This window comes from Suillus subalutaceus, assembly GCF_016647625.1.
Source record: "Suillus subalutaceus strain FC151 chromosome Unknown DFJ58scaffold_75, whole genome shotgun sequence".
NCBI lineage: Eukaryota > Fungi > Basidiomycota > Agaricomycetes > Boletales > Suillaceae > Suillus > Suillus subalutaceus.
This window is the reverse complement of record NW_024540324.1, coordinates 153046-174811: the sequence shown is the minus strand read 5'-3', so window position 1 is coordinate 174811 and position 21766 is coordinate 153046. Positions and strand designations below refer to the sequence as shown.

The window sequence follows — 21766 nt, the reverse complement described above, 5'->3', positions numbered from 1 at the left end:
TGAGAATATTTCGAACTTTGTTGGTGGAACTGACTTCTGCAATCCCTGGATTGGAAGGACTGCTCAAGATTCGGTTCGTGAGTGGAAGCGCTGAGAATCCTGCAAAAGCGATTAGTAGCAATCATGGCACACGGGGCACACTCAGAGTTGAGATTGCACATACCTTGATTGACTGAACGGGTTGGATGTCCTGCAGGCTGGAACTTGCAGCCATGGGTGCAGGGTTGGGAGACTGTCGAGCGCTTCGAGCGAAGCGCTTGGTCACCTTGCTGAATAACTTGGGAACCAACCCCCCACGGGACCCATTCCTTGAAGGCAAGAGAGAGGACTGGCTGTAATCATTAGAAAAAATACATAGTTATGAAGACGGAAGTCCACACATCTTGACTGGTTGCCTTCCTGCCTCTTTCCTCTACCAAATGAGGGTCTGAACGACTTGGCTTCAACCACGCCCAGCGCTTTTTCCGAGGAGGATGTTTTCATTCATCGAGTAAGTGGGATGGATAGCTGAATGTGGGTGTTAAGAGGTTTCTTGGTGCAAATGGAACGAGGAGCGTGGTGGGTGGTAGCGAAAGATAGACAGGCGCCTGCTGCATGTTTGCAATGAGGATTATTTAAATAGATGATGAACATGCGTTTGGAAGCGCCCATTATCGATTGGCCAGACTACTAATCTCATCATTCAAGCTAGTATTGCCGCCGAAGTGAAGTGATTTCGAGGTAAATTCGTTTCACTTCGAAAACGTGAGACTTTGATTGGAAGTCAGTCGAAGACTGCGCTAAGCTTGTTCCCGGGCTGGTATGTCCGGCAGACCCTTGTTCCTTCGGTAGTGCGTTGATTCCAAACATGGTGATCAGTCGTGCCACTCTTTATACTCCTTTACTAAGCCTCTCAGAAGACGTACCATCTGTTATGGGCAATCATATCATGCGATGCGTCCAAAAACGACACCAGCAGGATTTGAACCTGCGCACGGGAACCGTAAGAGATATCACACATTCGAATCTCTCGCCTTAACCACTCGGCCATAGTGCCTCCACCGCTTTGCCGTGTCTGCGCCATCATAGCAAGCCTGCATTCTTACATTGTGATGCATGCTTGTTGAGAAAATATGCACCCAGGCCTTAAAATGTAGTTCATACATTCCTATATCTGAATTCGATACTATCCATTGACCTTGAGTAGTATTTACTACTTGTACGGTATGCCTGTAAACGCCTCAGGCCCCAAAGGGATCGCATTGAGTATACATCCGACTCACCATTTTGTATCTGTTAAAATTATATGAGAATGTTTAATGATCGCAAGCAAGAATCACGCACCCGTTGGAACTCATCGTAGGCTGTGCTCCTCACATTTTCATGAGCATTGCGGATTATACCCATCATCCATTCGGCAGCTTGACGCTCATTCAACCCAAGCGCAAACCTATCTTTGAGGCGCTTGATAGTCGATTCGCCTTTGAAGGACGGGAGACCAGTTCCCAGCATGAGCTGGACTGTGCTGACGAGCTGATCTGCATGAGGTCGGATAGCGAGAAAAGCCTTCACCGTCAGATGTTGAAACAGTTCGTAGCCTTGAGAATTTCTGCCACCCATTAGAACTACCATCTCATGGGTTAACTTGAAGGAGCTAGGTTCAAACTTGACTCCCTGCGAAGTATATTCAGAGAACTGCTCATGGTATAATGATAAGGACTTACTCCAGGACGTAGATAGACAACAAGAACGAAGTCAGTAAGTATATCAGCAGTCATGAAAATGAAGAACTCATCTATATCGAATAGGAATCCAAAGTCTGGGATCAAGTTCAATGCCGCTTGCCGTACTCTTAGACAGGTAAAACCTACCGATATGTACGATATGCCCGTCGCCATCAATCATGATATTCCCATTGTGACGGTCCTTGATTTGCAGGATATAGCAAGCAACGGAATATCCAGCCATAGACTGGATGAAATTGAGGCGAGCACGCTGGAATGCAACGGTCTCTTCTCCTCCGTATTTTGAAATAAAAAAGTCAAGAAGGTCGTTGACTGTGGCTCTTCCCATCTCATCTCGAGATGTTGCATTTGGCACCACATCAATGACACCACACTATGATATGCGTGAGCGTGGCCCAGTGTGAATGAAAATGAAAAAGTACTCACTCCAGCGGCAGTTGCGGTAACCCTGTATGGGAAGAGATAGAGGGTCAAACCGATGCTGGTAAAGATGTTTTTGAACATCGCGATTATCTGTAAGGCCAACACGTCTTGTCGACAGTCGTCGCCAACTTTGAAGATAGCCTGTTGCCAAACGTCATACTCCTCGCGTTTCTCAAGTGCACCGTCCAAAAGAGACTCTGGGTTGGAATCAATGGTGATGCGCTCCTTCCTCACTTTAAAAGTAGCCATGAACGGTGCCTTCGGTGAAATTGTATTGAGCAAAAAATACGCGAAAGAATGATCTACACACCTTAGCGTGACTTTGAAGTGGTCGACCGGACTTCTTATCAATGTCAATAACACTACCCTCTGGGTTACTGGGAAGGTAGACACCAATATCAACAACTATCTTGGCCATCTCTTCATCAATCTTTGCCTGTAAAGACACGTTAAATCATATCCTAGGACAATCCTTGAAGGTCTCGCCTTTTTCTCAGGTTTCGACTTTTTGATGAAGGGCTTCAGTTTCCCAGAGATCGAGGTTACCTTGTTGAAGAATCCGAATTCCCGATCGTAAAAGGCACGGGCATCACCAGACAACGAGTCCACCACCATATCAGTCATCCGATCTAGCGCGGGTTTCAGAGGATCTTCCTACTCTCGTGTCAGTGGAGCAGAGACAAAAACATTCATCGAACTCACGATCTCGGCAGCATCATCCTTGTAGCAATTGGCCTTCATGTTCCATATGATCTGGTGGCAAAAGAGTTGAGACACCTTTGCGGTTTCGAAGATGAACTGCGCGATATATCCTAAAGCATACATTCAGAAACCATAACAGCAGAAGGCTACAAATACACACCAAGGTCATCAATCCGAAGGGCCTGGACGACTTGAGGAACAAAAAAGAATGTTAGGTCAACAGGATGTTGCTTCAGGACTCGATGGGCGTATTGTAGCAAGAGCGGATCGTTGCCGTGTCGTCGCTCGAAGAAAGTAACAGCGATCACGGGAGTGACAGGCGCCCACGCGATAATGTACTGACAAAAACGTAAGCTGTCGAGTCACAATATCGCAGAAAAGAAATCACCTTCAGCTCTCGTCTCTGTCCACCTCGGAATGAATCCCCAATCAAAAATCGTAGAGCTTCTGGAGTATTGACTACCAGGCTAGCGTTGGACCGAACCAGATTCTGCACCTCAGCGTGAGCTGCTGGGCTTTTGAAACGTTCGGTCAAATAGACCGCTATGGCTGGGTCTACCTCCCACACTGTTCGGACTATGCCAGGCCAAGTCGACTATTGAAATACATGAAACGACATTCGCAAAACCATCAAGGTGCTTACCTCAAGCATATTGCGCTCGAGCAAGCCATGAAGGTCACTGCCTCGTTTCGCTTCGTTGCTAGGATTAGCCCAGACCGTAAGTCTGAATATCTCATTCTCTATCAGAAGACGGAGTGGCTGGTTGATATTCTTGAGGCGCGCGGCATAAACTACAACCGATTAGTTCAACGCGAAGAAAAGAACGTTGGCTGCGCTCACGAGACGTCTTTGACGCAGACTGATGAGGAGCAAGGCTCGACAGAGATGTCATATTCTTGATCGAGTCACCCTGGAGATGCACAAGAAATTCGGACATGACTTTGATATCAGCGTCAACCTGCACTCGATTGGCTCCAAAAGACCACCTGGACAGTATAAGCGTTCGCACAAACACTGATATCTAGGAAATATACTAACTGCGGCCGAACAGCAAACCACGAATATGCCGTGCGATACAGACTTTCGCGCAACATACACTCGCAGACAGCATCTAGATGTGAGCTCTTCAACGTCTCCAGTCCAAAAAGAAGGAACGTGTAGCGTAGCTCTCGAGCTAGCGGATGAGTACTGGACAAATTGTTAATATAGCTTCGAACAGTTGACCTGATGAACGTACCTAAACAACTTGTGCGCTTGCGCAGATCGCAAAACAAGTCTCTGGATGAGGAACATCACAGTCGAGCGACAATATCTAGCTGCTTGCAATCGACTGAATAACATCTGTAGAACTAAGGTATGCGGCAAGAGCAGCCGACGAGCATGAGTCGTTGCTCGATCGATTTCGTCCTTGTCAGTTGGACTGTAATTGATGGGATGGTAGAAAGGATCATCACAGCTGTGGGTTGTCAATCACACGGGAATTTAAAATGCCAAAAATTTGACAAACTTTGATGAGGCCGAGAACACGCCCTTCCGCTCCTTCACAGTCCCGAACCAAGACGTGAGCACTTCGCACATGATGACCACTTCCATGTTAGGGCGCTCCGCGATGACCCACGTCCACGTTTCAATACCCGCAGCGACCGCAGAGGGGGTGAACACCTCAAACGGTAGAGCTACCAGAAAATGTACCAAGGTGTAATCGCACTAGAAATTGTCAGAACGGATGCCAGAAACATATAAAGCTTGGTCTGACCTTCTCCAACGATATAAGAATCGCTGCACAACGGAATAATAGACGCTGCAGATCTTGAACGGTTAAAGAGCTACGTTTATTCCGAATGTCATTCATCGTATCGGCCATCTTGTCCTTGAAAGGCTGGACGCCAGTGCATTGCATCTGAGGAGCTACTTTATCCAGCGAATCTTGATCTTGCAAACGTTAAGGCACCCGGCCATCTATCAGATAGACCAACTTACTTTTGCGAGCCGCAAGTCGCAAACCAGCAACCTCCCCTGAAAAATAACATTTGTTCGCAAATTGGCTGGCAAGAGCGCGTGCACGATCAGACTTCCAGTTTGACAGGCTACACAGAGAAGCTACAATGTAAAATGATCAGAATACTTGTACGTTAATTAAAACCGAGCACCTACAAAGTTGTCGGTGCACAGGACCAAGTGCCTTAGCAAACATTTCGGCAACAGAAGCTCCTAACTCAGTAGCGTCCGCACCAATCAGTGGTTGCGTAGCTGTGAGATATTTCTGTACAGAGGACATGAAGGAAAAGAGCTGCAAATGACAATAACAAAACGAACCTGAAGCGTCGACTGGAGCTTAATGGGAGCCCGGCTGAGTGCGAGTTCAAACCACGTGTTGGCATTGCGCTGCAGCTGTCCAAGGATATCATTTCGTACTTTATAGTCGTCCGTGAGCTGCAACGTGATGCCGGTGCACTCAGAGTGGAATTCGTACACTGGGTTGTACTGCAATTGAATTAAACGTCAGCTATTCGCTTAATAGAATCATGTTTCTGTTACCCTCGTCCGTAAACTCATTCTCGCATGCATGACGGAGAAGAGTAAGGCACTCAAGGATTGCATACACCAGTGGCGGGTCGCACATGAGAGAAGGAAACGACGTGATCAGGTTGAATAGGTATTTTGCAGCGACATCCCGAGCACGAGATATGCGATGAGTGCTGGCTACAAGCAGTTTGCGAAGTTCCTCTGATAGATGGGCCGGTAGTGCCTGTTCCACAGCTTGGGAATTCATCTCTCCCATGCATCCACGCATAACCTGTTGACAATTTAGCTCAGCGCATCATATCTGAAGACGAACATTACCTTGTCAGCTATAGATTCCATGCATACAATAAGATAGCTCTGTCGATTCAGGCTGCCATTCGTGAAGTATGACACTAGGGAATACGGGAGACCAGCAGCAGATCGCATACTCTCGACGTCTTGCATCATCAACAAGAAGATCACCTGTCCCGGGGACAAAGAGCGTATCTCGCTTGTGCGATGTGGAATATGGCGCGTAAGGAACGACCGGTGCTTCGAGATAACCTGTTAAAATCATCAAGTATCGTCCCTTTCCAAACAACGCAGCACTGACAGAATGTGCATATTCATGCCGGATGACAGTGCTATACTCGATTTCGCTCGCTGCATCATGAGCATTCTCGAGCACCAGAGCTGGCGTCTTCGTTGCGATTTTCGCCAGCGCAGGCATGAGCCACGTCATTGCGCCCTTCTCCTCGCCAGATGTGAAGTGGAAGAGGACGCAGAGGAACCACATGTTCCGGAAGAGGCCCGTAAGCTCTTGCGAAGCGGCCAGGTGTGGAGAGTAATCTGGATGGGTAAGAAGCGCTTCGATCGGCAACAACAAAGAGGCCAGCTGCTCGATCATCTCTTCTGTCTGAATCGAATGTTCAGCGCAATATTGCAAAATATGAGCAAACTCACCTTGACATGTCGGTCAGACGTCGCCACGTTCTGGATAGCAACACCTTTGTCTCCGAAGAGAGTGAGCAGCTCAACCAAGTATACGTCATACAAATCTGGTCTTTGGTCCAGTTCCCGTGCAAGCCTCGTCTGGGCGGCCAACACCTGCTATTCATCAGCACGCGCACCATTGACTTATAATTCCATACATACCATGTTATTAGAGAATCTCGGGTCCTCCAGGTTCGTGGCGCGATTGATTAACGAAAATGCATGCGCAACGTCTATAAACGACTCTTCGGGAGCTACGAGCGCAAGATCCACAAGGTTATACGCGATCGCAGCCTCGAGAGTCGGCTCCAAAGTCCGTAAGCGCTGCAACAACATCGAGATCGTGAGCTTTGTGACTTCCTCCTGGCCCGCAGTATGGAACTCGAGTGCAAGGCGTGTGACAACGGAGATGGTCGTGATCCCGATGAGCCGCTTCTCTTCGTCTGAGCGACCATGTAGTCCTGTTTCGTCGCTTTGGAAGGTCACATTATCGTTGGGAGAGGCGATCGAGGAGGCGTAAAGGGGGTTGGAAAGGAGTTGGTTGGAAGAGGATGATTCGGTTATTTCTTTGGAGGTTGCAGCGATGTAATTGAGGAGAGAGTACATGTTGGACATGATGGAGTCGTCACCAGGTGACAGCTGGAAAAGCTTAGGGTGTATTGGAAAAACCGGGTGAGGAAAGACATACCTTGATGCAAAGCGCAAGGCACTTGGCAGCCGCTGTCAGAGGTGGGGGTGCACGCTTCTCGGTGTTAAATGCGAACTCGAATATCGAAAGAGGAGATGTGACGAAGCGGCGGAGATGGATGGCAAAGGACGGAGCGATCTTCGGGAAGCTGTAAAAGATGAGTCAAGGAAGTGCTGCGCGTTTCATAGCCTGACTAACCTTCGCACAAGCACCGTCGTAGCCTTGAGCGCCGATTCCTGGACAAGATTATCCAGGATGGGTGCACTGTCACTTAATAGCTGCGTCAGGCGAGTGTGAAGATTTTCATCTAGCTCTCGAAGCGCAACAGAGCAGACAGATGCTAGTTTCTATTCAAGAATGACAGGTCAGATAACACTTGGTCAATTGACATACAAGAAAAACGTACCAAGCTCTCGGACATGGTCTCCCATGCATAAGTATCGACGGGAGGCTCGGTTTCCATACCCTCAATCTGCTCCAGTAAATCACTAAAGCACTGCAGTGCATCTCTGATGACATTCCTAAGAGCTTTCTCCGTCTCCTCATCATTCTCCAATCCCAAATCCTTCGCAGGACATTTCATGAGGTTCACCCACGCTTTATTCGCTGCAGCCGCTTCGCGCACTTGGCCTTTGTGCACGAGAGGAGCACTCGCGAGGGCTTGTGCGAGCACAGTCCATTCCATCTCCATGACACAGCAAACAGTAAAGTACCCGCTCAGTGGGCGTCCAAATGCGATGTATCGAGAGATGAAGGTGTGGCAGAAGGCGATGGAGGTAGCTTCGGCTTCCTGATTTATGTCAAGTAGGAGACGATTGATTCGCTCAAGAACGGGAGTTGCGACAAGGGACTGGAGGGACTCGGAAAGACGGCGCCATTGAGAAGCGGTCCATGGGTAGAGAGTAGAAGTGATTGCACGGTACAGTCCGTGAACAGAAGGCGTGAGGTGTGTGAGCACATCTATTGCTACTGAAATGTCAGAATGCTTGCGAAAGACAAGTGAAGTCCTTACAGCTAGACTCCTTGAGGTTTTCAACGATGTCGATGACGAAAGTGATAATGGACGTGACAGCTCTGTCTGCGTATTCTGCGTGTGCACCACAGATACGCAGAAGGGCGGAAACGGTAGAGAAGACCAACTGGTCAGGGAGGGCCCACTCTGATGAACGGTCAGGGGACCGACCACAGCATGCGAGAAATGACATACCGTCCCATGAGAGACATCGGTCAAAATCCATACGTGGCACGTCGTGTAGAAGATCCATTAGGACGGGAATGAGGGTATCAATGTGCTTTGCGATATGTTCCTCCGGAAAATTTACGACAAGTTCACCAAAAGCAATGTTACAGTGAGCCCTAGCCTCGGACTGTGCCCTTCTAATAAGTGAACCTACATACATTGAGCGGGCACGTACCATAAATGCACGAGGTTCGAAGTCACCATTGGGTGCCGGCTGGGCGTTGGAGAGGTTACCAATAGTGAGGATATCCTCTTGTGTTTCCGTTTGGAGGGTAGCTAGGTCCGATAAAATTCGTTGTCGGATGTTTAACTCCAGGCTAAATACCATTGTCAACTGAAACACGAACGGGAAGTCGAGTGACGTACCAGTCCATCGTTCTTGTGAAATGCAGTGCTTAATAGAAACGATGATGATGAGTGCGGTTGGGCTAAACGGCAAGTTCCAGAATGAGGTCTATATTTAGCAACCGAACAGTTCAGGCATTCCAGTGGCTGAGCTTATCTGTTGACCATCTATCATTTCTTCCCTCTTGTGTGCCCTCATCGTTTTCATGGAGTTCATCATTCGAAACGTAGATTTTGGAGTGACTGAATACGAGGTCACAAAACAGATCGCAGAGGTTCTGCATGCGTGCCCCGGCCCATTTGTGTCGGATGCCGATGCGCAACAGCGTCTCATCAACTTTAGAGTCACACTCGAAAAGAACGAGTGCGGAGGCGTTCGGAACAAAGGCTTCGGGTCACTTCAGCTGCCCTCTAAGGACGTAGGGCTGAAATTCCGTCGGCTTGTTGACGGCGAAGATGGTGTCACCATCAAGGTCGGCAAAAAGCGTCTGAAATTCATCCCTACAACCAAGCACATCCCAAACAATATGCTAGTCACCCTCGCAAAGGCCCCCTATGTGGACCCTGATATCGCTCAGAAACGGCAGGAGAAGATCGATGCCTTAAGTTCTGATTTTCGAATCGCTTTACTACAAATCGGTATGTTATAATACACCTTTTGCCTGTCGCCTTTGGATCATATGAACTTATTTCATAGGCACATTCTATCGCCCCCAAGGTGCTAGCCCATCAGACCCACGTGCCTTCAGTGTGGAATGGCAGTCCAATCTTCTCGACGGGCTTGGGTGGTTGAACTTCGAATACGAACACAAACTAATCCGTGCGAAGGTTTGGCATATATTTCATTTCAAATATAGGAACCACACCCCGTATTGATCCTATGCTTGGCTAGGTTGGTGATCCGGCGCGAGGCGAATTGTTATACAGCCTTATCGTTACCTTCACCAATATCAACAAAATGGCTGTGGGCTATGACTTTGGTAATCAATGTAAGTATGGCGCCCATAACTTGAAGATATGAATGTAAAATCCCTTCAGACATATGCTTCGATTTGTTCACACCACCGATCGTCGAACGAGAGGACTTTAACAGAACCCTTACCGGAACATACTCTGATAAGAAGAATTATCGCGAACGTGTTGGTGCTATACATCCAGGTCACGCGCAAATTGCTCCGTACGCTCACCACATACGCATCATCCTCTCCGAACGAGGAGATCTGGATAAGTTCCAGCAGTTCTGTAAAATCGCAGAGCTTCGTCCTCCGGTCTCCGGAGTCAGCATCGAAGCTAACTGCCAGGGATTTTTCACGAGCAAAAAACTGGCTTTGGTGCAAAGATGGTTGATATCATTGAGCTCAAACTGGCCTGTAGCGTTTCAGATCGAGGCCCTACTCCGAAATGGTGTTGCAAATACAAAGGAACTCGAGGATTTGCGCCCTAGGATCGATGAGCTGATTCGGCGTCACCGGCCATTTGCTGCAGCCATCATGCGATACTTTGTGAAAAAAGCTGCGGCTCGTCCTTCAGGCCAAACAATTCACAAGTGCTTCGAGCTGGTGGTACAGGAGAAGCTCGGGAATGTCCGGCCCGAGGCGCCTGCTGGCCGCTTTTATTGTCATCGTGTTACAGTCACTCCGACTCGGCTCATTCTCGAAGGGCCCAACATACTGCAATCGAATCGCGTTATTCGTGAGTACGAAGGCTATGAAGGCAACTTCATTCGAGTCGACTTTCGTGACGAGGATCGTCTCCAGTATCGCTGGGATAGGGAAGTAGATGGGGCGAGCTTCGTCAGGCACCGCGTCGGAGGCTTGCTGAAGGATGGTTTTGAGCTTGCGGGAAAACATTTCGATTTCTTAGCATATTCTTCCTCTGCATTGAGGGAGCATGCTGTTTGGTTCGTTAGCTCCTTCCAGCACGACACCAAAGGACTGGTCACCGCGCACACGATAAGAAGTAGCTTAGGAGACTTCGGCGGATGCATCCATTCCCCCTCGAAGTATGCTGCCCGGATGGCTGTGAGTCAGCTGTTTCCGTCAATATATCCTCTAAATAGCCTTTCAGCAAGCCTTTACGGCGACAGATCCATCGGTCAAGATCCACCGCTCGCAGTGGTCGGAAATGCCTGATATCGTCGAAAACGGTGTTATGTTTTCTGACGGTGTCGGCACCGTCAGTGATGAACTTGGTGATTTAATCTGGCAAACTCTCTGCAATGCTCGGCGGGATGGTGGTGCGCATGCAGTGAAACCTTCGGCTGTAAGTGGTTTCACGTTCGAAAGTACTGTACTAAGCACAGCTACAGTACCAAATCAGATTCCTTGGCTTCAAAGGTGTCGTGGCTATTGACAAGCAACTCAAGGGAATCCAACTTTGCCTGCGAGAAAGTATGAACAAGTTCAAGGATCATGGAGAAGAATATGCTATGATAGAGATTGCTCGTCCCGTCGTAAAACCCAACACTCCTCATCTTAACAGGTATCTACAAGTTCCTTATAATTTCAGTTTTATGCTCAAGCGACTTGCACAGACCTTTGGTCACAGTTCTAGAAGACCGAGGTGCCTCAAAAGATACCTTTATGGAGCTGCAGCAAAAGGTTGTTGCGGAAGCACGCACAGCTCACGACTCAGTCAATCTCTTTGCGGCGCTCTTGGAAAGCCACGGATTGTCTCAATCTTTCCGACTGGCATCGACGTTACGGAGACTTAACACCCTCGGTCTAGAGTTGAGCCCTACACATCTTCAACAGAACATTGACACCCCCTTTCTGGCACAATTACGAGCCTGTGCCATCAACCACGTACTGCGAGCAGTCAAACATGATGCACGCATTCCAATTCCTAACAGCTACATGCTGATGGGTGTCACGGATGAGGGGCCTGCCTACGAGAAAAAAGGCCACACGAACGTCTTCAAGCTGCCTCCCGGTAAGATATATGGTATGCCACTCATTTCTGACAGCTCGCTCTACTTGTTTACCTGCCCCCTCAGCGTGTGTTCACAAGCCAGGGGATAATGAGCCCATATGGCTTCATGGGCCTTGTATGGTCTCGAGGAGTCCTGTCATACATCCAGGCGACGGTAAGTACCTGCCTGCGCTACACTGATAGCAAATTAACTCGAGTCTAGTTCAGCAGTCATATGCCATCGGAAAACCTCCGAGTGATAAACTCTGCCTTTTTGGCCATCTGAAGAATGTTGTTGTATTTTCATCCACTGGTAGGTGCACGCGTGTTTGAAAATTTCCGTCTACCTATATCCTCAACCATAGGCGCAACTTGTTTGCCAAACTCGCTCGGCGGTGGCGATCTTGACGGGTAAGGAGAAATGCCACCTCTGCCCTGATCTGAAACTCATAATTTATAGCGATCTCTATGAGATTATACAGCATCCACCCTTGATCCTCCCAGATCATTATGATCCAGCGTCTTATCCTTCGGGGAAACCTTTCACGATCGAACGACCCAGCACAATTGATGACGTGTGTAATTTTGTTGTGGAATATATCAACTCAGATGTTGTGGTACGTCAATTCCGGGTGAGCGTAAGCTGTTCGATAGCTCAAGTGGACTGCAGGGGCTGGTGTCCGACAAGCACATCACTATTGCAGGCAAGTTTTTATTCTACAAGGATTAGACACCCCAACTCACTATGTTTCACCACAGATCAAGCTAGCGTACGTGGTGTCATCAAAGGTGTGCAGAGCTCGAACTCAGATTATTTACAGGACGGAACGTTCAACGAGGCATGCCTGAAGCTTGCTGCCCTTCATAGCCAAGCTGTTGACTATCCAAAGAACGGATGGAAGGTCAACATCGAAGATATTCCTCGCAGCCTCATCCCCTACAAACCTGATTGGCATGCAGCAGAGGTGGAATCTCCCCGACCAACAGATTATTACGAGTCCGACCGGGCCTTGGGCCACCTATATCGCAACATCAAGCTCGACGATATACCCACTTACGTTCCTCAGCAGCTAAAAAAGCCACTGAGTGATGTTATCTCCGTTACACTTCGTCCTTTAGTTGAACGACAGCTAAAGCGTCGTGAGAGACCTTCGACACTCGAGGTCTCAATGAATAGTATATACTCGGCATACATGGACGAACTCATCTACGTTGCAACCTGTCACACACTCTCACGAGTGCCCGGTGCGCGCCTGCTCGAGGAGGAGATCGTCGTCGGAACTATCCTTGCAAAGTGTTCTCAAAAAGGATTTAAAAATGATCGGACATATGCAATGAGAGAATGCATTTCGGTCCTCATTCACGATATTCGAAACAGAATGCTACCGGAGAGTATGAAGAACGCGTCGCTCGACGAAGTGCGGGATGGCTTAGAGAACGGGTGGTCTGCTTGGGCGCTGAGTCACGAGAAGTACAAAGAGAGTCACGAGAATGGAAAAGAGAGTCGCGAGAATGGAAAAGAGGGTTATGGCGCGCAAAGTTTTGGTTTGGTTGCGTTGGGAATCGTGCTGGACTGCCTGGAGCAGTTGCAGGAACTGCCCTCAACATCAGCTTAGGATATCGATATCATTGTACAATGTATAGGCTCAGTTCGTACTTAGAGGAGTACTAGGAAAGATGGCACCGATGAGTTATTAGGTCACATGATCTTTGCCACAGACGCGTCCGAGTCTGATCAAGAAACCACCCAAGTTATTCACTCACTGCCACTATACTATACCAGCTAATCATCGTCGACGTCGACTTTTTGTCCAGCTCCCAGTATCCAAATACTAGAGCGGTGAACGGTAAGAAGGCCTAATAATGGAACACTCACTGCGTTGGCACTAAACCGTCTGTCGTGATACAAGCCCATGCATAGGTTGTAACTGTTTTTGCACCAAGCCCGCTTATCGCGTCCATTATTAGTGAAAGGATAAACTCTATAACTTACGGGTATGCCTTGAGGTACCATTGTGTCTCTTGAATCTTTGACCGCTTGGTCGCGGTAGACAACTAGCATTTGGTTGGTCGTCATTTCTGCTTGCTATGACAATCTACTGAACTTTGCCAAGAAGGATGCCAACTTTGCCAAATAACAAGAAGGTTAATAGTCCTCATTCGTTGGAAGCTAGGGTGAGAACCACGTTCGCGACTACTCGGACAGAAAGCGCCAAACTCGTCGAGGAAGTTGATGCCCATATGTAAGTTGCTCAGCATTCTTCTGCATGATAGACAATACCTCCTCTGCGTTCGAAAGCAATTCGGCACAGGCCACCCTGGCCCGTATAAAGGAGCAGCACGAAACAAATCGCTCTGACTTGTCAGCGCGACTCCAGGCCGATGAAGTAAGTTTCATAGAGAACGGCCGAAGTATTCTCTCTCATTGACTGATCTCCAAGGAGAAGATTTATGCGTTATGTGCAGCGTACTCTCCGTTGTTCGATGATGTCGTTCACCAGCGCATACAACGTGTAGATACGATGAAGGCCATAGGTGAGTCCTAGCGTATTCACAGCGCATATACCCAGGATGATCTTGTGCACAGCCCATGCATCGGACGTGGAAACGCGTAAATCACGAAAGAGGCTGATGGAGAAGGCAAAGACAAGCCTTGATGATGCACGAGAAAAACACAAGGTCCGAGACTGATGCATTCTTTCAAACAACAACGAAACTTAACGCGCCACCGACCCGCAGCTCGCTATGGATGCCTCCGGACTCGTAAAATATTACAAAGCACTTGTCCTTGCGTTGTGAACATGGTTATCCAACGCTTTTCGCTTACATTTTCAGTTTGTGTTCCCTCTTCGCAATTCGCACATGTTTGTGTCATTGCCTTGCATCAATGAATCAAGTTATCTTGTCTTGGTCCATCAACCCATTTCTATAACCAGGTCACTGGGCTCCATAATTTACTGAGCTTGAGACATCAATGACTTAGATTGAATCTCACCAATTCACTGGCAGAACGTTGTAGATGATCGTGCGTGGGGGATGGTTGTAATATCTCGGGCCGAAGATTCAGATATTCGGACATGAACACACGTAGTATCATGTTCCATCGGCGCATAGTTAATACGTCAAGTGCTGATGCATCATCCTAGAGAATGTGGGGTCAACAGAAATGTCAGGCGCATGAAAATGATAACGAACGCGAAGAGTGTGCCAGACAGGCGGGAATGGATATGCGATGACATGAAGAATGTTGACACCTTTCTGTTGAAAGGGTACGTGATCATCTCCGATGTACCCATAATTATATTGACTCCCAGAACCCGTTCGAGGCAAGAAGAAACTGCGAAAGTTCGTAGATGTTTCAGTTCCATCAAGAGCACCAGCATCCTTGAGCCGAGTTTCTGCAGAAACCATGGCATCAAATAACCAAGCTGTGTCGATGAAATAGGATCGTATTGTTGGGTTTGGGGCGCCGAGAAGGTCGAGGAGGATGATGTGCTCTATAGTCGATAACTCCGTCAAACTTGCGTGCCCAAGCAACCGTCGTTTAGAATTAGGTGCTATATAAGTTGTTGACCATTTGCTTGCGAGATGTCTAAACAGAAGTACGCCATTGGTTTAGTGCTGGTATGCTTTCCTCGAGAGAATGGCTGACCTAGCCCCATAAACAGAGTCTGTGTCAGTCCAATCTTTGAAGGCCTCCTCGCCGTCAAAGAACACAAGTTGGAGGGTTGTGTCTGCCACATCTTCATCTTCATCATCATATCCGTCCTCGAGACGTTGTTTACGTTGGTCAAGAAGGGGGTTCAAAGTCTCTGCTAGGTCGAGCATCATTGCGCATGGTGCTGCGGAATCTGTCGCACCTACAAACTGATGGGCTTAGTGTACAATTGCCCGGATGGATAATTGAAAACTCTGCTAAACACCTGATTATATGGGTAGTTGGGGAAAAATTTACTGTCATAGTGCGCAGACAATATGACACGGCGCGAGGCGGTTGGGTCTTTCGTCGCAATGATGTTGGTGAAAGAACGGGGGCCATAGGGAGTGTTGTCGGTAAAGGTGTCTTCTTCAATGTACCAATCCAAAACCTTCAAAGTGGACACGATATATTCACGAACGAGGGTTATGTTGTCACTACCCACTGTTACACTTGTCTCAGTTAACTTGGGAAGTAGAATAGACACATACCAGCGCGCGGTATGAGGATCTTCGAAAGATGAGAAGCGGGATTGTTGGTGTCTACATTTGCGACTGGGTCCGTTGCGGTTGCAAGAGCCAAAATTTGTTCCGAGGTCAACTGGATGAAATCACGTTGCCCGAGCGTCGAGCCTTGTATCGTTAGTGTGCACCACGATACAAACGATAGAAGCAGGCTCAGAAATGAAGACTGGCAGTGTAGCCGAAGTTTCATTGACTGGAAAATGCGAGAGCCTGATGGTGAACGGTTGGATAGATTGATTACCAGCAAAACGAATCCAGGGCCAGTGTCGACTGGGATAGATCGGCGTAGCCCGTGGAACACGAACAAATCGCTTTGGCTATATACTTTCTCCGAGTCTACTTCACGCCAATGGCAATCTTTAGCCTGTGGGTAAGTTTCCTTTCGTCAAGTAATTATTCAAACAAATGCTGAAGCAAGGTGTAAAAGGTCATTAACAAAGCTGGTGGCTTGGTCTACCAGCGCAATTTCGCAGGTTGTTGAGAATGAAAAGTTCAGCCTTGTCCATGACTGAGTCCTTCTCAGATGGCCTCGCTCAGCTCACATCAAACGAGTACTTAGTCCTCGCTGGCACTCTGCATGGTATTCACGCCATTACAAGCCGCTTATCCCCTACTGGTTCAAGCTCAGGTGCACAGGTCATTGAAGGGGAGACGTTTAAGATGACCATCTTGTTGACTGCGACAGGTGCCTGAAGTGACGCGCGTCACAGCTAGTTCCCTTACATTGGTATTTCACAGGAACCAAATTCGTTCTTCTCACATCCTTGGCGGAGGCAACAGCGGATTCGGTTCTTCAGAAAGTGTACGAGGCCTATGCAGACGCTGTCATGAAGAATCCATTTCACACTCCGGAGATGCCAATTCGCAGCGAGGGGTTTGACACACGAATTACGAGCCTTATCGGCACAGGACAACCATGATATTATAAAGCTTCGTATCAAACGTAAGTCCTATGTGTTTTTTCGATGTTGCAAGTCTGATGGCTGGGTGATAGATAGCATTGTCTTTGATACAACATTTGTAACGCTGTCGACTCAAACCACTGATCTCGAGAGTTTCCTACCCTTCAAAGCTTCAATAACTGACATATTGTCCTCGACCATTGAATCGCAAGATTGTCTATAATGTTACAACTTACTACTTCACTAGCTAGTGGATCGATCCCTGTGTTCTCAATTCATGTTATGACTCACGTGATTATCTCACATGCGATACAAATACGCGTCGCGTCTTGCCAACGTTTTGCTTCATCTCCTTCCGTCCCCTGTCATCCAAGTCAAAACCAACGACTCTTTTTTAAAGTTCTGAGACATTCAGACGCACATTAACAGCCATGCAGATGCAACGCACAATAGCGACTACAGAAACTCAGGTATTAACTTTCCACCAGTTGTCGCCAGCCTGGACTTGATTGTTCCTCAGACGATAAGCAACAAGCAAAGTTTGGAGTGTGTACAGACTTTGCTCAAAGCTGGTCTGGGGTGTATAGCATACTTGAGGTGTGCTTACTATAGCCTTCCCATTCTCATCTCACCTGTCAATTTCAGGGGTCTTCTACCGGCCGAGAACTTCGGCGAATGTGAGTATAGTTTACAGACAGCGATCGATGAACACAAACAAAACTAAACGTAGATCGACTTTCGTCTCAAAACAATGGACGAGCCTCCTCTTCATCTGGCTCTTTCTCGTCAGATACTACCGGACTGAAAATCAGTGGTGTCACGATCATGACCCTCAACCGAGGTTTTACTAATGAAGGGGATCGTATAATCGACTACCTGGTGCGCATATATGCATCCATTCTCCATGATAGACGCGCATATATCCATGTTTCTCAGGAGAACGGCATATTTGAGGCCATAGACAAGCAATACCTTCGGAAAGTTATATTCGGCATTTACTTGGTGAGATTAGAGTACTTGGAGTCTCTCTTTTCTGATGTTCAGTATAGGACAGTAAAGATCCTAACAAGTTTGTCAATTTTAGCCTTCGATCATTGCTAGGTTCCCTGACAGGCTACTCGCACAGCATTGTGGAGGCTTACACCTTCAATTTTCACGTGAGTGCCCGAGGCTTTCATATATATACTGTACTAAATGGACGAGGGACGCAAAGTACCACAAGCTGCCTGGAAGTCGCACCGCCATACCCATCATGACTCTTGGAGATCAATTGTCGAAGATGTCTCTTGCGCGACCAGATCCCGTTTCTGAAGCCCTCAAGAAAGGACAGATACCGACTCTTGGGGAGGTTAAAAGGAGTGTTAAGGTGCACTAATCCTCAATTAACTGAAAGCATGTCATTCTCAAGCGCTTTGTTTCAGGCAATGATCAAGTCGCTTATAACTACTATCAATCAGATGGAAAACCTTCCAAGTGCGTGTAAATATCTTTCCTTTGTCGAGTTCGACGGTAACTCTATCGCGCAGAAAACCGTTACGGAAATTTCAAGTTGTTCTTCAACGAAGATGCCCCTGATGACTATCAGCCCCCTCATTTCCAGGCGGCAGATGCCGAAGCCAACAGATGGTTCTTTACTACCCATGGGACTGGTGAAGTACCTGAACGAACGAGTATCGGCCAAGTGAACGCAGGATGGCATGGGTAAGCACCAAGAATTCCCGTTCATTCACTTGGACACATCTTCTTTATTCAGCCTCGACATGAAAGTAGTTTCAGTATCGTCATATCTTCCTTCTATATCAGAAGACAATAATGCGCCATTCGCGGGTATCACGTCTCACACAGCCCCGAGGTTGACTCCAGTTGAAGAGGCAAGAATTAGAGTAGAGGACGCACAGTTGCAGAAGAAAGATGCATTGGAGCGCAACATCGTCTGGAGCGTAGATGAAGACGAGGATGCTGAGGGCGAGATGGTAATTGACGAAGGCATTGTTTTGTCTAGGTTCGGTGGCGACGTAGTCATGGCCCCCGTCGGTATACGCAGCGAAGATGGAGGGGTCCAACCATTTTCTCAAGTCAATGTTACTTCGTCGCGCGCTCATGCCCAGTATGATGGTATGCCGGAGTCGACCCCGATACGTGTCGGAGACTTAGTTTGTCACTCATCAGTTCTTTCTCTTACCTCACTGATGCATCGCGTTAGAACATTACAAAGGCCGCTCATGACATCGAGGAAACACAGCAGATCCCGCCTACTCAGGAGATTGTCATGGGGTCACCGATACCTGCTCCCTCATTGAATAAGGCTCTGTCCTTGCCTGCTTCTGATGTTGCCTCTGCCTCCGCTATCTCTACTGAAGAGGTTGATACTCAGTACCTCCAGGATCTACTTGGAATGGGGAATGGTGTGCCCACTGCGCCCGATTCAGAGATGTTGGGCATGTCATCTATCTAGCGTGTCGTACTGCATCGAGTGATTGATTTATTACAGATATGGAGACGCAGGTCCTGGAGGTGCCGGGACCATCCTGCAATTCAGGTATCACTGGTCCACAGATCCCTCGTCGTAACAAACGTTCCAAGGGCTCCGGGCGGTTGACAGATGAAGGCCAACTTGACTGTGACTGCGGGATATCGGTGCGTACACAGCGAATTGAAAAGAAACACAAGTCAATTCACCCTTTTGGAAGATTGACGATGCTACTCTACTGTGTGAGGGCGGTTGCAACCGTTGGTTCCACGTCTGGTACGCATTTTCGTATCCTGTACAAATGAAGCCCTCTGACACAGACCGGTTGGCTAGGTGCATGGGGTGCGCAATCACCTCCTTTCTGACTGCGTGATATCTCGTTAAATATGACTTAGATATCACGGTGCACGAGATAAGCGTCTCCCTTCTCAATTTATGTGCTTTGATTGTCGTCTCCGCGGCTCCCACGAGTGGGACATTATCGCGGGGAAGATTCATGCTGATATGATCGCCCGATACAAAGACCTAGCCCTCTTCAGGTACGCGGTGGCTTGTTCCTCGGGTCAAAATCACTCACCTTTTTTCAGGAGGGCTATCAAAATTTATGAAGTGTATCAGCCATCCTCGGCGTTACTATTCAGGGAGCACACAGGTCAGTTCAATTTTGATTTTGTCCCTCGTTCCAATTTCATGTATTATCAAAGGGTGCGACACTGCATTAGTTGGTCAGCTTCTGACGAGACTAGAAGAGGAAGGTAGGCGTATGATTAGTATGTGCCAGGTTTTTTCAACGCAAATGCCTTTCTAGGCTTTATTGCGGTTGAAAGCATCGTCTCTGATGAATTAGGCATTGGTGTTACCCGCTCCCACGCGAAAAAGGGCAAGAAAGGCGCGAAAACCAAAAAGCAGAAGGAGCTTCAAAAAACCAAATATGTCTTCCTCTCCAAGGCGAAACGATCCAAGGCCTACGCTGATTACTTCAACCCACTTACCGAGGTCGAGAATCGCCTCATGGGCCTATCTGATACGGTTAGATATTTAAATATTTTCATGTTACGTTGCTAATGCAAGTCAACACTACTAGGCGCGATGTAAATCCAAAGCAGGACAAACCTCAGTGACGTAGGATCATCATTGTCTATGAGACCTAATTGATCATATGCTGACACCCACACATAGTTCGGCTGAAACTGTAGATTCCAACTTACGTCCTGAGGTTACGGCGCGGGCAGGTTCTTCTGATGACGAATCACAAACCCAAGAAGCGACTCAGAATGTCCTCACGCTAGCAGTTGCCCATCAAGCCGAAAAGCGCAAAGCTGCAACGGATTTGGTGCACCGCGGGAAACGGGTCAAAATATCAATCGGCTCAGGCGTTGATCTTTGCGACTGAAACTTTCCATGAAGACGTTTGGCAACGCTGTATTGTGGTCAGTGCTCGATTCATGGAAGAACTGATTATATGTCGATGTGCCGCTCCATGTTTCTCGGAGCTAGTCTTGCTGTGTACTCCCTCCACTCGCTGGGAATTGTAGCATCATTCGATTAAATTTGTCCGCGTTCATTGGTTCCCCGTGCGAGTTTTGCAAGTTGTTAACAGCAGCGCAACGTATTTCGTGCCGCTTGATTTCAGTAATTTTCACATCCGTGCCGTCGTGTCTCCTTCAGACCGTTGCCAAAGGCGCCCGGAAAGTCCAGACAGCCGCAGAATTTCAGCGGTGCTCACTGTCCGACAAAGTTAAGCTTCGAGGGTTCAAAGCAAGTATAACTTCTTCTTTCAAGTTTTGATGCCAAGTCAGTCAGATATAGTTTCAGGGTAAATATGCGGTAGCTTTGAAGTCCAGACGCCGCAGGTTATGCCCTCTGCCTGGATCTTCGATCTATTCGCGCATACCACGGTGAACGGGTCGAAGTCGTATCAGCGTGTGGTCTTCCCCTTCCTATCTCGTTCACGACACCCTAGTTTATTGTTACGTTGAACTCACGGTTGCCCATCTTGTTTTTCGGTGAGGTAATACCGTCTCGGGGAAACTTTGAATCCTGCTGCACCTCTTGTAGGTTAAAGATATAAATTCAACAACTTGGTTTTACTACGAACTTGTCAGACCACGACAAGTGCACACCTTGCCTCAAGTCGCAAGCTATGTACATACTAGACGTCTAATTTCATATTTGGCTCAGCGTTCTGTATGAATAAATCAATAAGGCCTGCCCTAAATTTGATAAGTGATAAATAATACGAAATCTGTCAGCACCCTCTTTTCATCCCCTCACGATTTGGCAATTCGTCGTACTTACTCCAAGTTTACAGTCGACGGTCTGCATCGGGAGGCCCTCGCAGGAGATGAAGTAATGGTGCAAGGCATAGTTTACACCTCCGTATCTCCCTGCTGTCGATTTCACGACTGTGGGGCTCGTTAGTGTGGTGCACATTATAGTTATCGATGCATGTCTAGAACTTTATAAGCTGGCAAATGTGACATCCGTGGGCAATGGTTTCTTACGTTCACAAGTATGGTCTAGCCTGGTCCTTTGATCAGCGCTGTGCGCAGCGCTCGGTTTAGCTACATGGGGTATACAATCCAATCTGTTTCGCTATAATTGATTGCTTATGTGAATGATTCGACGAAGATCAGGAAATA

The 21766-nt window shown here is 47.8% G+C and overlaps 6 protein-coding genes and 1 non-coding gene across 7 annotated transcripts; 4 read left to right on the top strand and 3 right to left on the bottom strand.

Moving 5' to 3' along the window:
- Positions 1-946: 946 nt before the first annotated feature.
- On the bottom strand, positions 947-1036 carry DFJ58DRAFT_t109. The gene has a single exon. It is a non-coding gene; the product is annotated as a tRNA-Ser (tRNA).
- A 58-nt stretch (positions 1037-1094) lies between these two features.
- On the bottom strand, positions 1095-8710 carry DFJ58DRAFT_795151 (uncharacterized protein). Its single transcript, XM_041390504.1, has 33 exons — positions 8643-8710; positions 8452-8593; positions 8244-8403; positions 8049-8195; positions 7443-8002; positions 7235-7383; positions 7037-7184; positions 6511-6987; positions 6319-6462; positions 5969-6271; positions 5695-5919; positions 5392-5647; positions 5167-5336; positions 5005-5113; positions 4831-4950; positions 4607-4782; positions 4358-4557; positions 4088-4306; positions 3889-4038; positions 3691-3836; positions 3493-3641; positions 3238-3444; positions 3010-3187; positions 2850-2959; positions 2634-2801; positions 2458-2583; positions 2151-2405; positions 1851-2097; positions 1775-1798; positions 1704-1711; positions 1324-1653; positions 1263-1272; positions 1095-1209 (listed from the first exon to the last, which is right to left on the bottom strand). Exons 1-33 carry the CDS (start codon positions 8648-8650, stop codon positions 1193-1195), a joined length of 5838 nt encoding a protein of 1945 aa, XP_041242424.1. The 5' UTR covers positions 8651-8710; the 3' UTR covers positions 1095-1192.
- An 86-nt stretch (positions 8711-8796) lies between these two features.
- On the top strand, positions 8797-13238 carry DFJ58DRAFT_795149 (RNA dependent RNA polymerase-domain-containing protein). The gene is made up of 14 exons (XM_041390503.1): positions 8797-9260; positions 9319-9449; positions 9514-9610; positions 9660-10642; positions 10689-10883; positions 10930-11102; positions 11155-11564; positions 11617-11706; positions 11755-11844; positions 11897-11942; positions 11992-12148; positions 12202-12235; positions 12291-12301; positions 12353-13238. Exons 1-14 carry the CDS (start codon positions 8828-8830, stop codon positions 13145-13147), a joined length of 3645 nt encoding a protein of 1214 aa, XP_041242423.1. The 5' UTR covers positions 8797-8827; the 3' UTR covers positions 13148-13238.
- Positions 13239-13496: 258 nt separating this feature from the next.
- DFJ58DRAFT_454022 (uncharacterized protein) lies at positions 13497-14416 on the top strand. Its single transcript, XM_041380485.1, has 6 exons — positions 13497-13596; positions 13646-13774; positions 13831-13918; positions 13973-14066; positions 14119-14210; positions 14271-14416. Exons 2-6 carry the CDS (start codon positions 13650-13652, stop codon positions 14328-14330), a joined length of 459 nt encoding a protein of 152 aa, XP_041242422.1. The 5' UTR covers positions 13497-13596; positions 13646-13649; the 3' UTR covers positions 14331-14416.
- Positions 14348-16054, bottom strand: DFJ58DRAFT_453993 (uncharacterized protein). Its single transcript, XM_041380484.1, has 6 exons — positions 15720-16054; positions 15455-15672; positions 15184-15398; positions 14727-15123; positions 14527-14673; positions 14348-14471 (listed from the first exon to the last, which is right to left on the bottom strand). Exons 1-6 carry the CDS (start codon positions 15940-15942, stop codon positions 14469-14471), a joined length of 1203 nt encoding a protein of 400 aa, XP_041242421.1. The 5' UTR covers positions 15943-16054; the 3' UTR covers positions 14348-14468.
- DFJ58DRAFT_795129 (transport protein particle complex subunit) lies at positions 16038-17007 on the top strand. Its single transcript, XM_041390502.1, has 5 exons — positions 16038-16122; positions 16180-16225; positions 16276-16437; positions 16491-16695; positions 16751-17007. The coding sequence occupies exons 1-4, from the start codon at positions 16102-16104 to the stop codon at positions 16670-16672; spliced, it is 411 nt and encodes a 136-aa protein (XP_041242420.1). The 5' UTR covers positions 16038-16101; the 3' UTR covers positions 16673-16695; positions 16751-17007.
- Positions 17008-17016: 9 nt separating this feature from the next.
- DFJ58DRAFT_795124 (HORMA domain-containing protein) lies at positions 17017-20688 on the top strand. Its single transcript, XM_041390501.1, has 21 exons — positions 17017-17124; positions 17175-17251; positions 17300-17331; positions 17385-17533; positions 17591-17656; positions 17704-17723; positions 17781-17811; positions 17868-18020; positions 18076-18127; positions 18181-18355; positions 18408-18807; positions 18858-19092; positions 19146-19291; positions 19345-19400; positions 19458-19466; positions 19520-19663; positions 19712-19776; positions 19829-19879; positions 19933-20153; positions 20209-20246; positions 20304-20688. The coding sequence occupies exons 1-21, from the start codon at positions 17086-17088 to the stop codon at positions 20515-20517; spliced, it is 2373 nt and encodes a 790-aa protein (XP_041242419.1). The 5' UTR covers positions 17017-17085; the 3' UTR covers positions 20518-20688.
- The last annotated feature ends 1078 nt before the right edge of the window (positions 20689-21766 follow it).

Excerpts from the sequence above, each read along its gene's own strand:
- DFJ58DRAFT_795151 (XM_041390504.1), bottom strand. Across the intron at positions 5,920-5,968 it reads GGCATGAATATGCACATTCT|GTTATCTCGAAGCACCGGTC; the intron begins GTCAGTGCTGCG and ends TGATTTTAACAG. Across the intron at positions 2,406-2,457 it reads CACTTCAAAGTCACGCTAAG|GCACCGTTCATGGCTACTTT; the intron begins GTGTGTAGATCA and ends ATTTCACCGAAG.
- DFJ58DRAFT_795149 (XM_041390503.1), top strand. The coding sequence starts at position 8,828 with ATGGAGTTCATCATTCGAAACGTAGATTTTGGAGTGACTGAATACGAG. Across the intron at positions 11,565-11,616 it reads GCCTCCCGGTAAGATATATG|CGTGTGTTCACAAGCCAGGG; the intron begins GTATGCCACTCA and ends CTGCCCCCTCAG. Across the intron at positions 12,149-12,201 it reads ATATCAACTCAGATGTTGTG|GGGCTGGTGTCCGACAAGCA; the intron begins GTACGTCAATTC and ends AGTGGACTGCAG.
- DFJ58DRAFT_454022 (XM_041380485.1), top strand. The coding sequence starts at position 13,650 with ATGCCAACTTTGCCAAATAACAAGAAGGTTAATAGTCCTCATTCGTTG. Across the intron at positions 14,067-14,118 it reads AGATACGATGAAGGCCATAG|CCCATGCATCGGACGTGGAA; the intron begins GTGAGTCCTAGC and ends TCTTGTGCACAG. Across the intron at positions 14,211-14,270 it reads ATGCACGAGAAAAACACAAG|CTCGCTATGGATGCCTCCGG; the intron begins GTCCGAGACTGA and ends ACCGACCCGCAG.
- DFJ58DRAFT_453993 (XM_041380484.1), bottom strand. The coding sequence starts at position 15,942 with ATGAAACTTCGGCTACACTGCCAGTCTTCATTTCTGAGCCTGCTTCTA. Across the intron at positions 15,673-15,719 it reads GATCCTCATACCGCGCGCTG|TGGGTAGTGACAACATAACC; the intron begins GTATGTGTCTAT and ends CAAGTGTAACAG. Across the intron at positions 15,124-15,183 it reads GACTCTGTTTATGGGGCTAG|ACATCTCGCAAGCAAATGGT; the intron begins GTCAGCCATTCT and ends ACTTCTGTTTAG.
- DFJ58DRAFT_795129 (XM_041390502.1), top strand. The coding sequence starts at position 16,102 with ATGGCAATCTTTAGCCTGTGG. Across the intron at positions 16,123-16,179 it reads TGGCAATCTTTAGCCTGTGG|GTCATTAACAAAGCTGGTGG; the intron begins GTAAGTTTCCTT and ends AAGGTGTAAAAG. Across the intron at positions 16,438-16,490 it reads CATCTTGTTGACTGCGACAG|GAACCAAATTCGTTCTTCTC; the intron begins GTGCCTGAAGTG and ends GGTATTTCACAG.
- DFJ58DRAFT_795124 (XM_041390501.1), top strand. The coding sequence starts at position 17,086 with ATGCAGATGCAACGCACAATAGCGACTACAGAAACTCAG. Across the intron at positions 17,657-17,703 it reads TTATATTCGGCATTTACTTG|GACAGTAAAGATCCTAACAA; the intron begins GTGAGATTAGAG and ends TGTTCAGTATAG. Across the intron at positions 19,292-19,344 it reads ACTGTGACTGCGGGATATCG|ATTGACGATGCTACTCTACT; the intron begins GTGCGTACACAG and ends CCCTTTTGGAAG.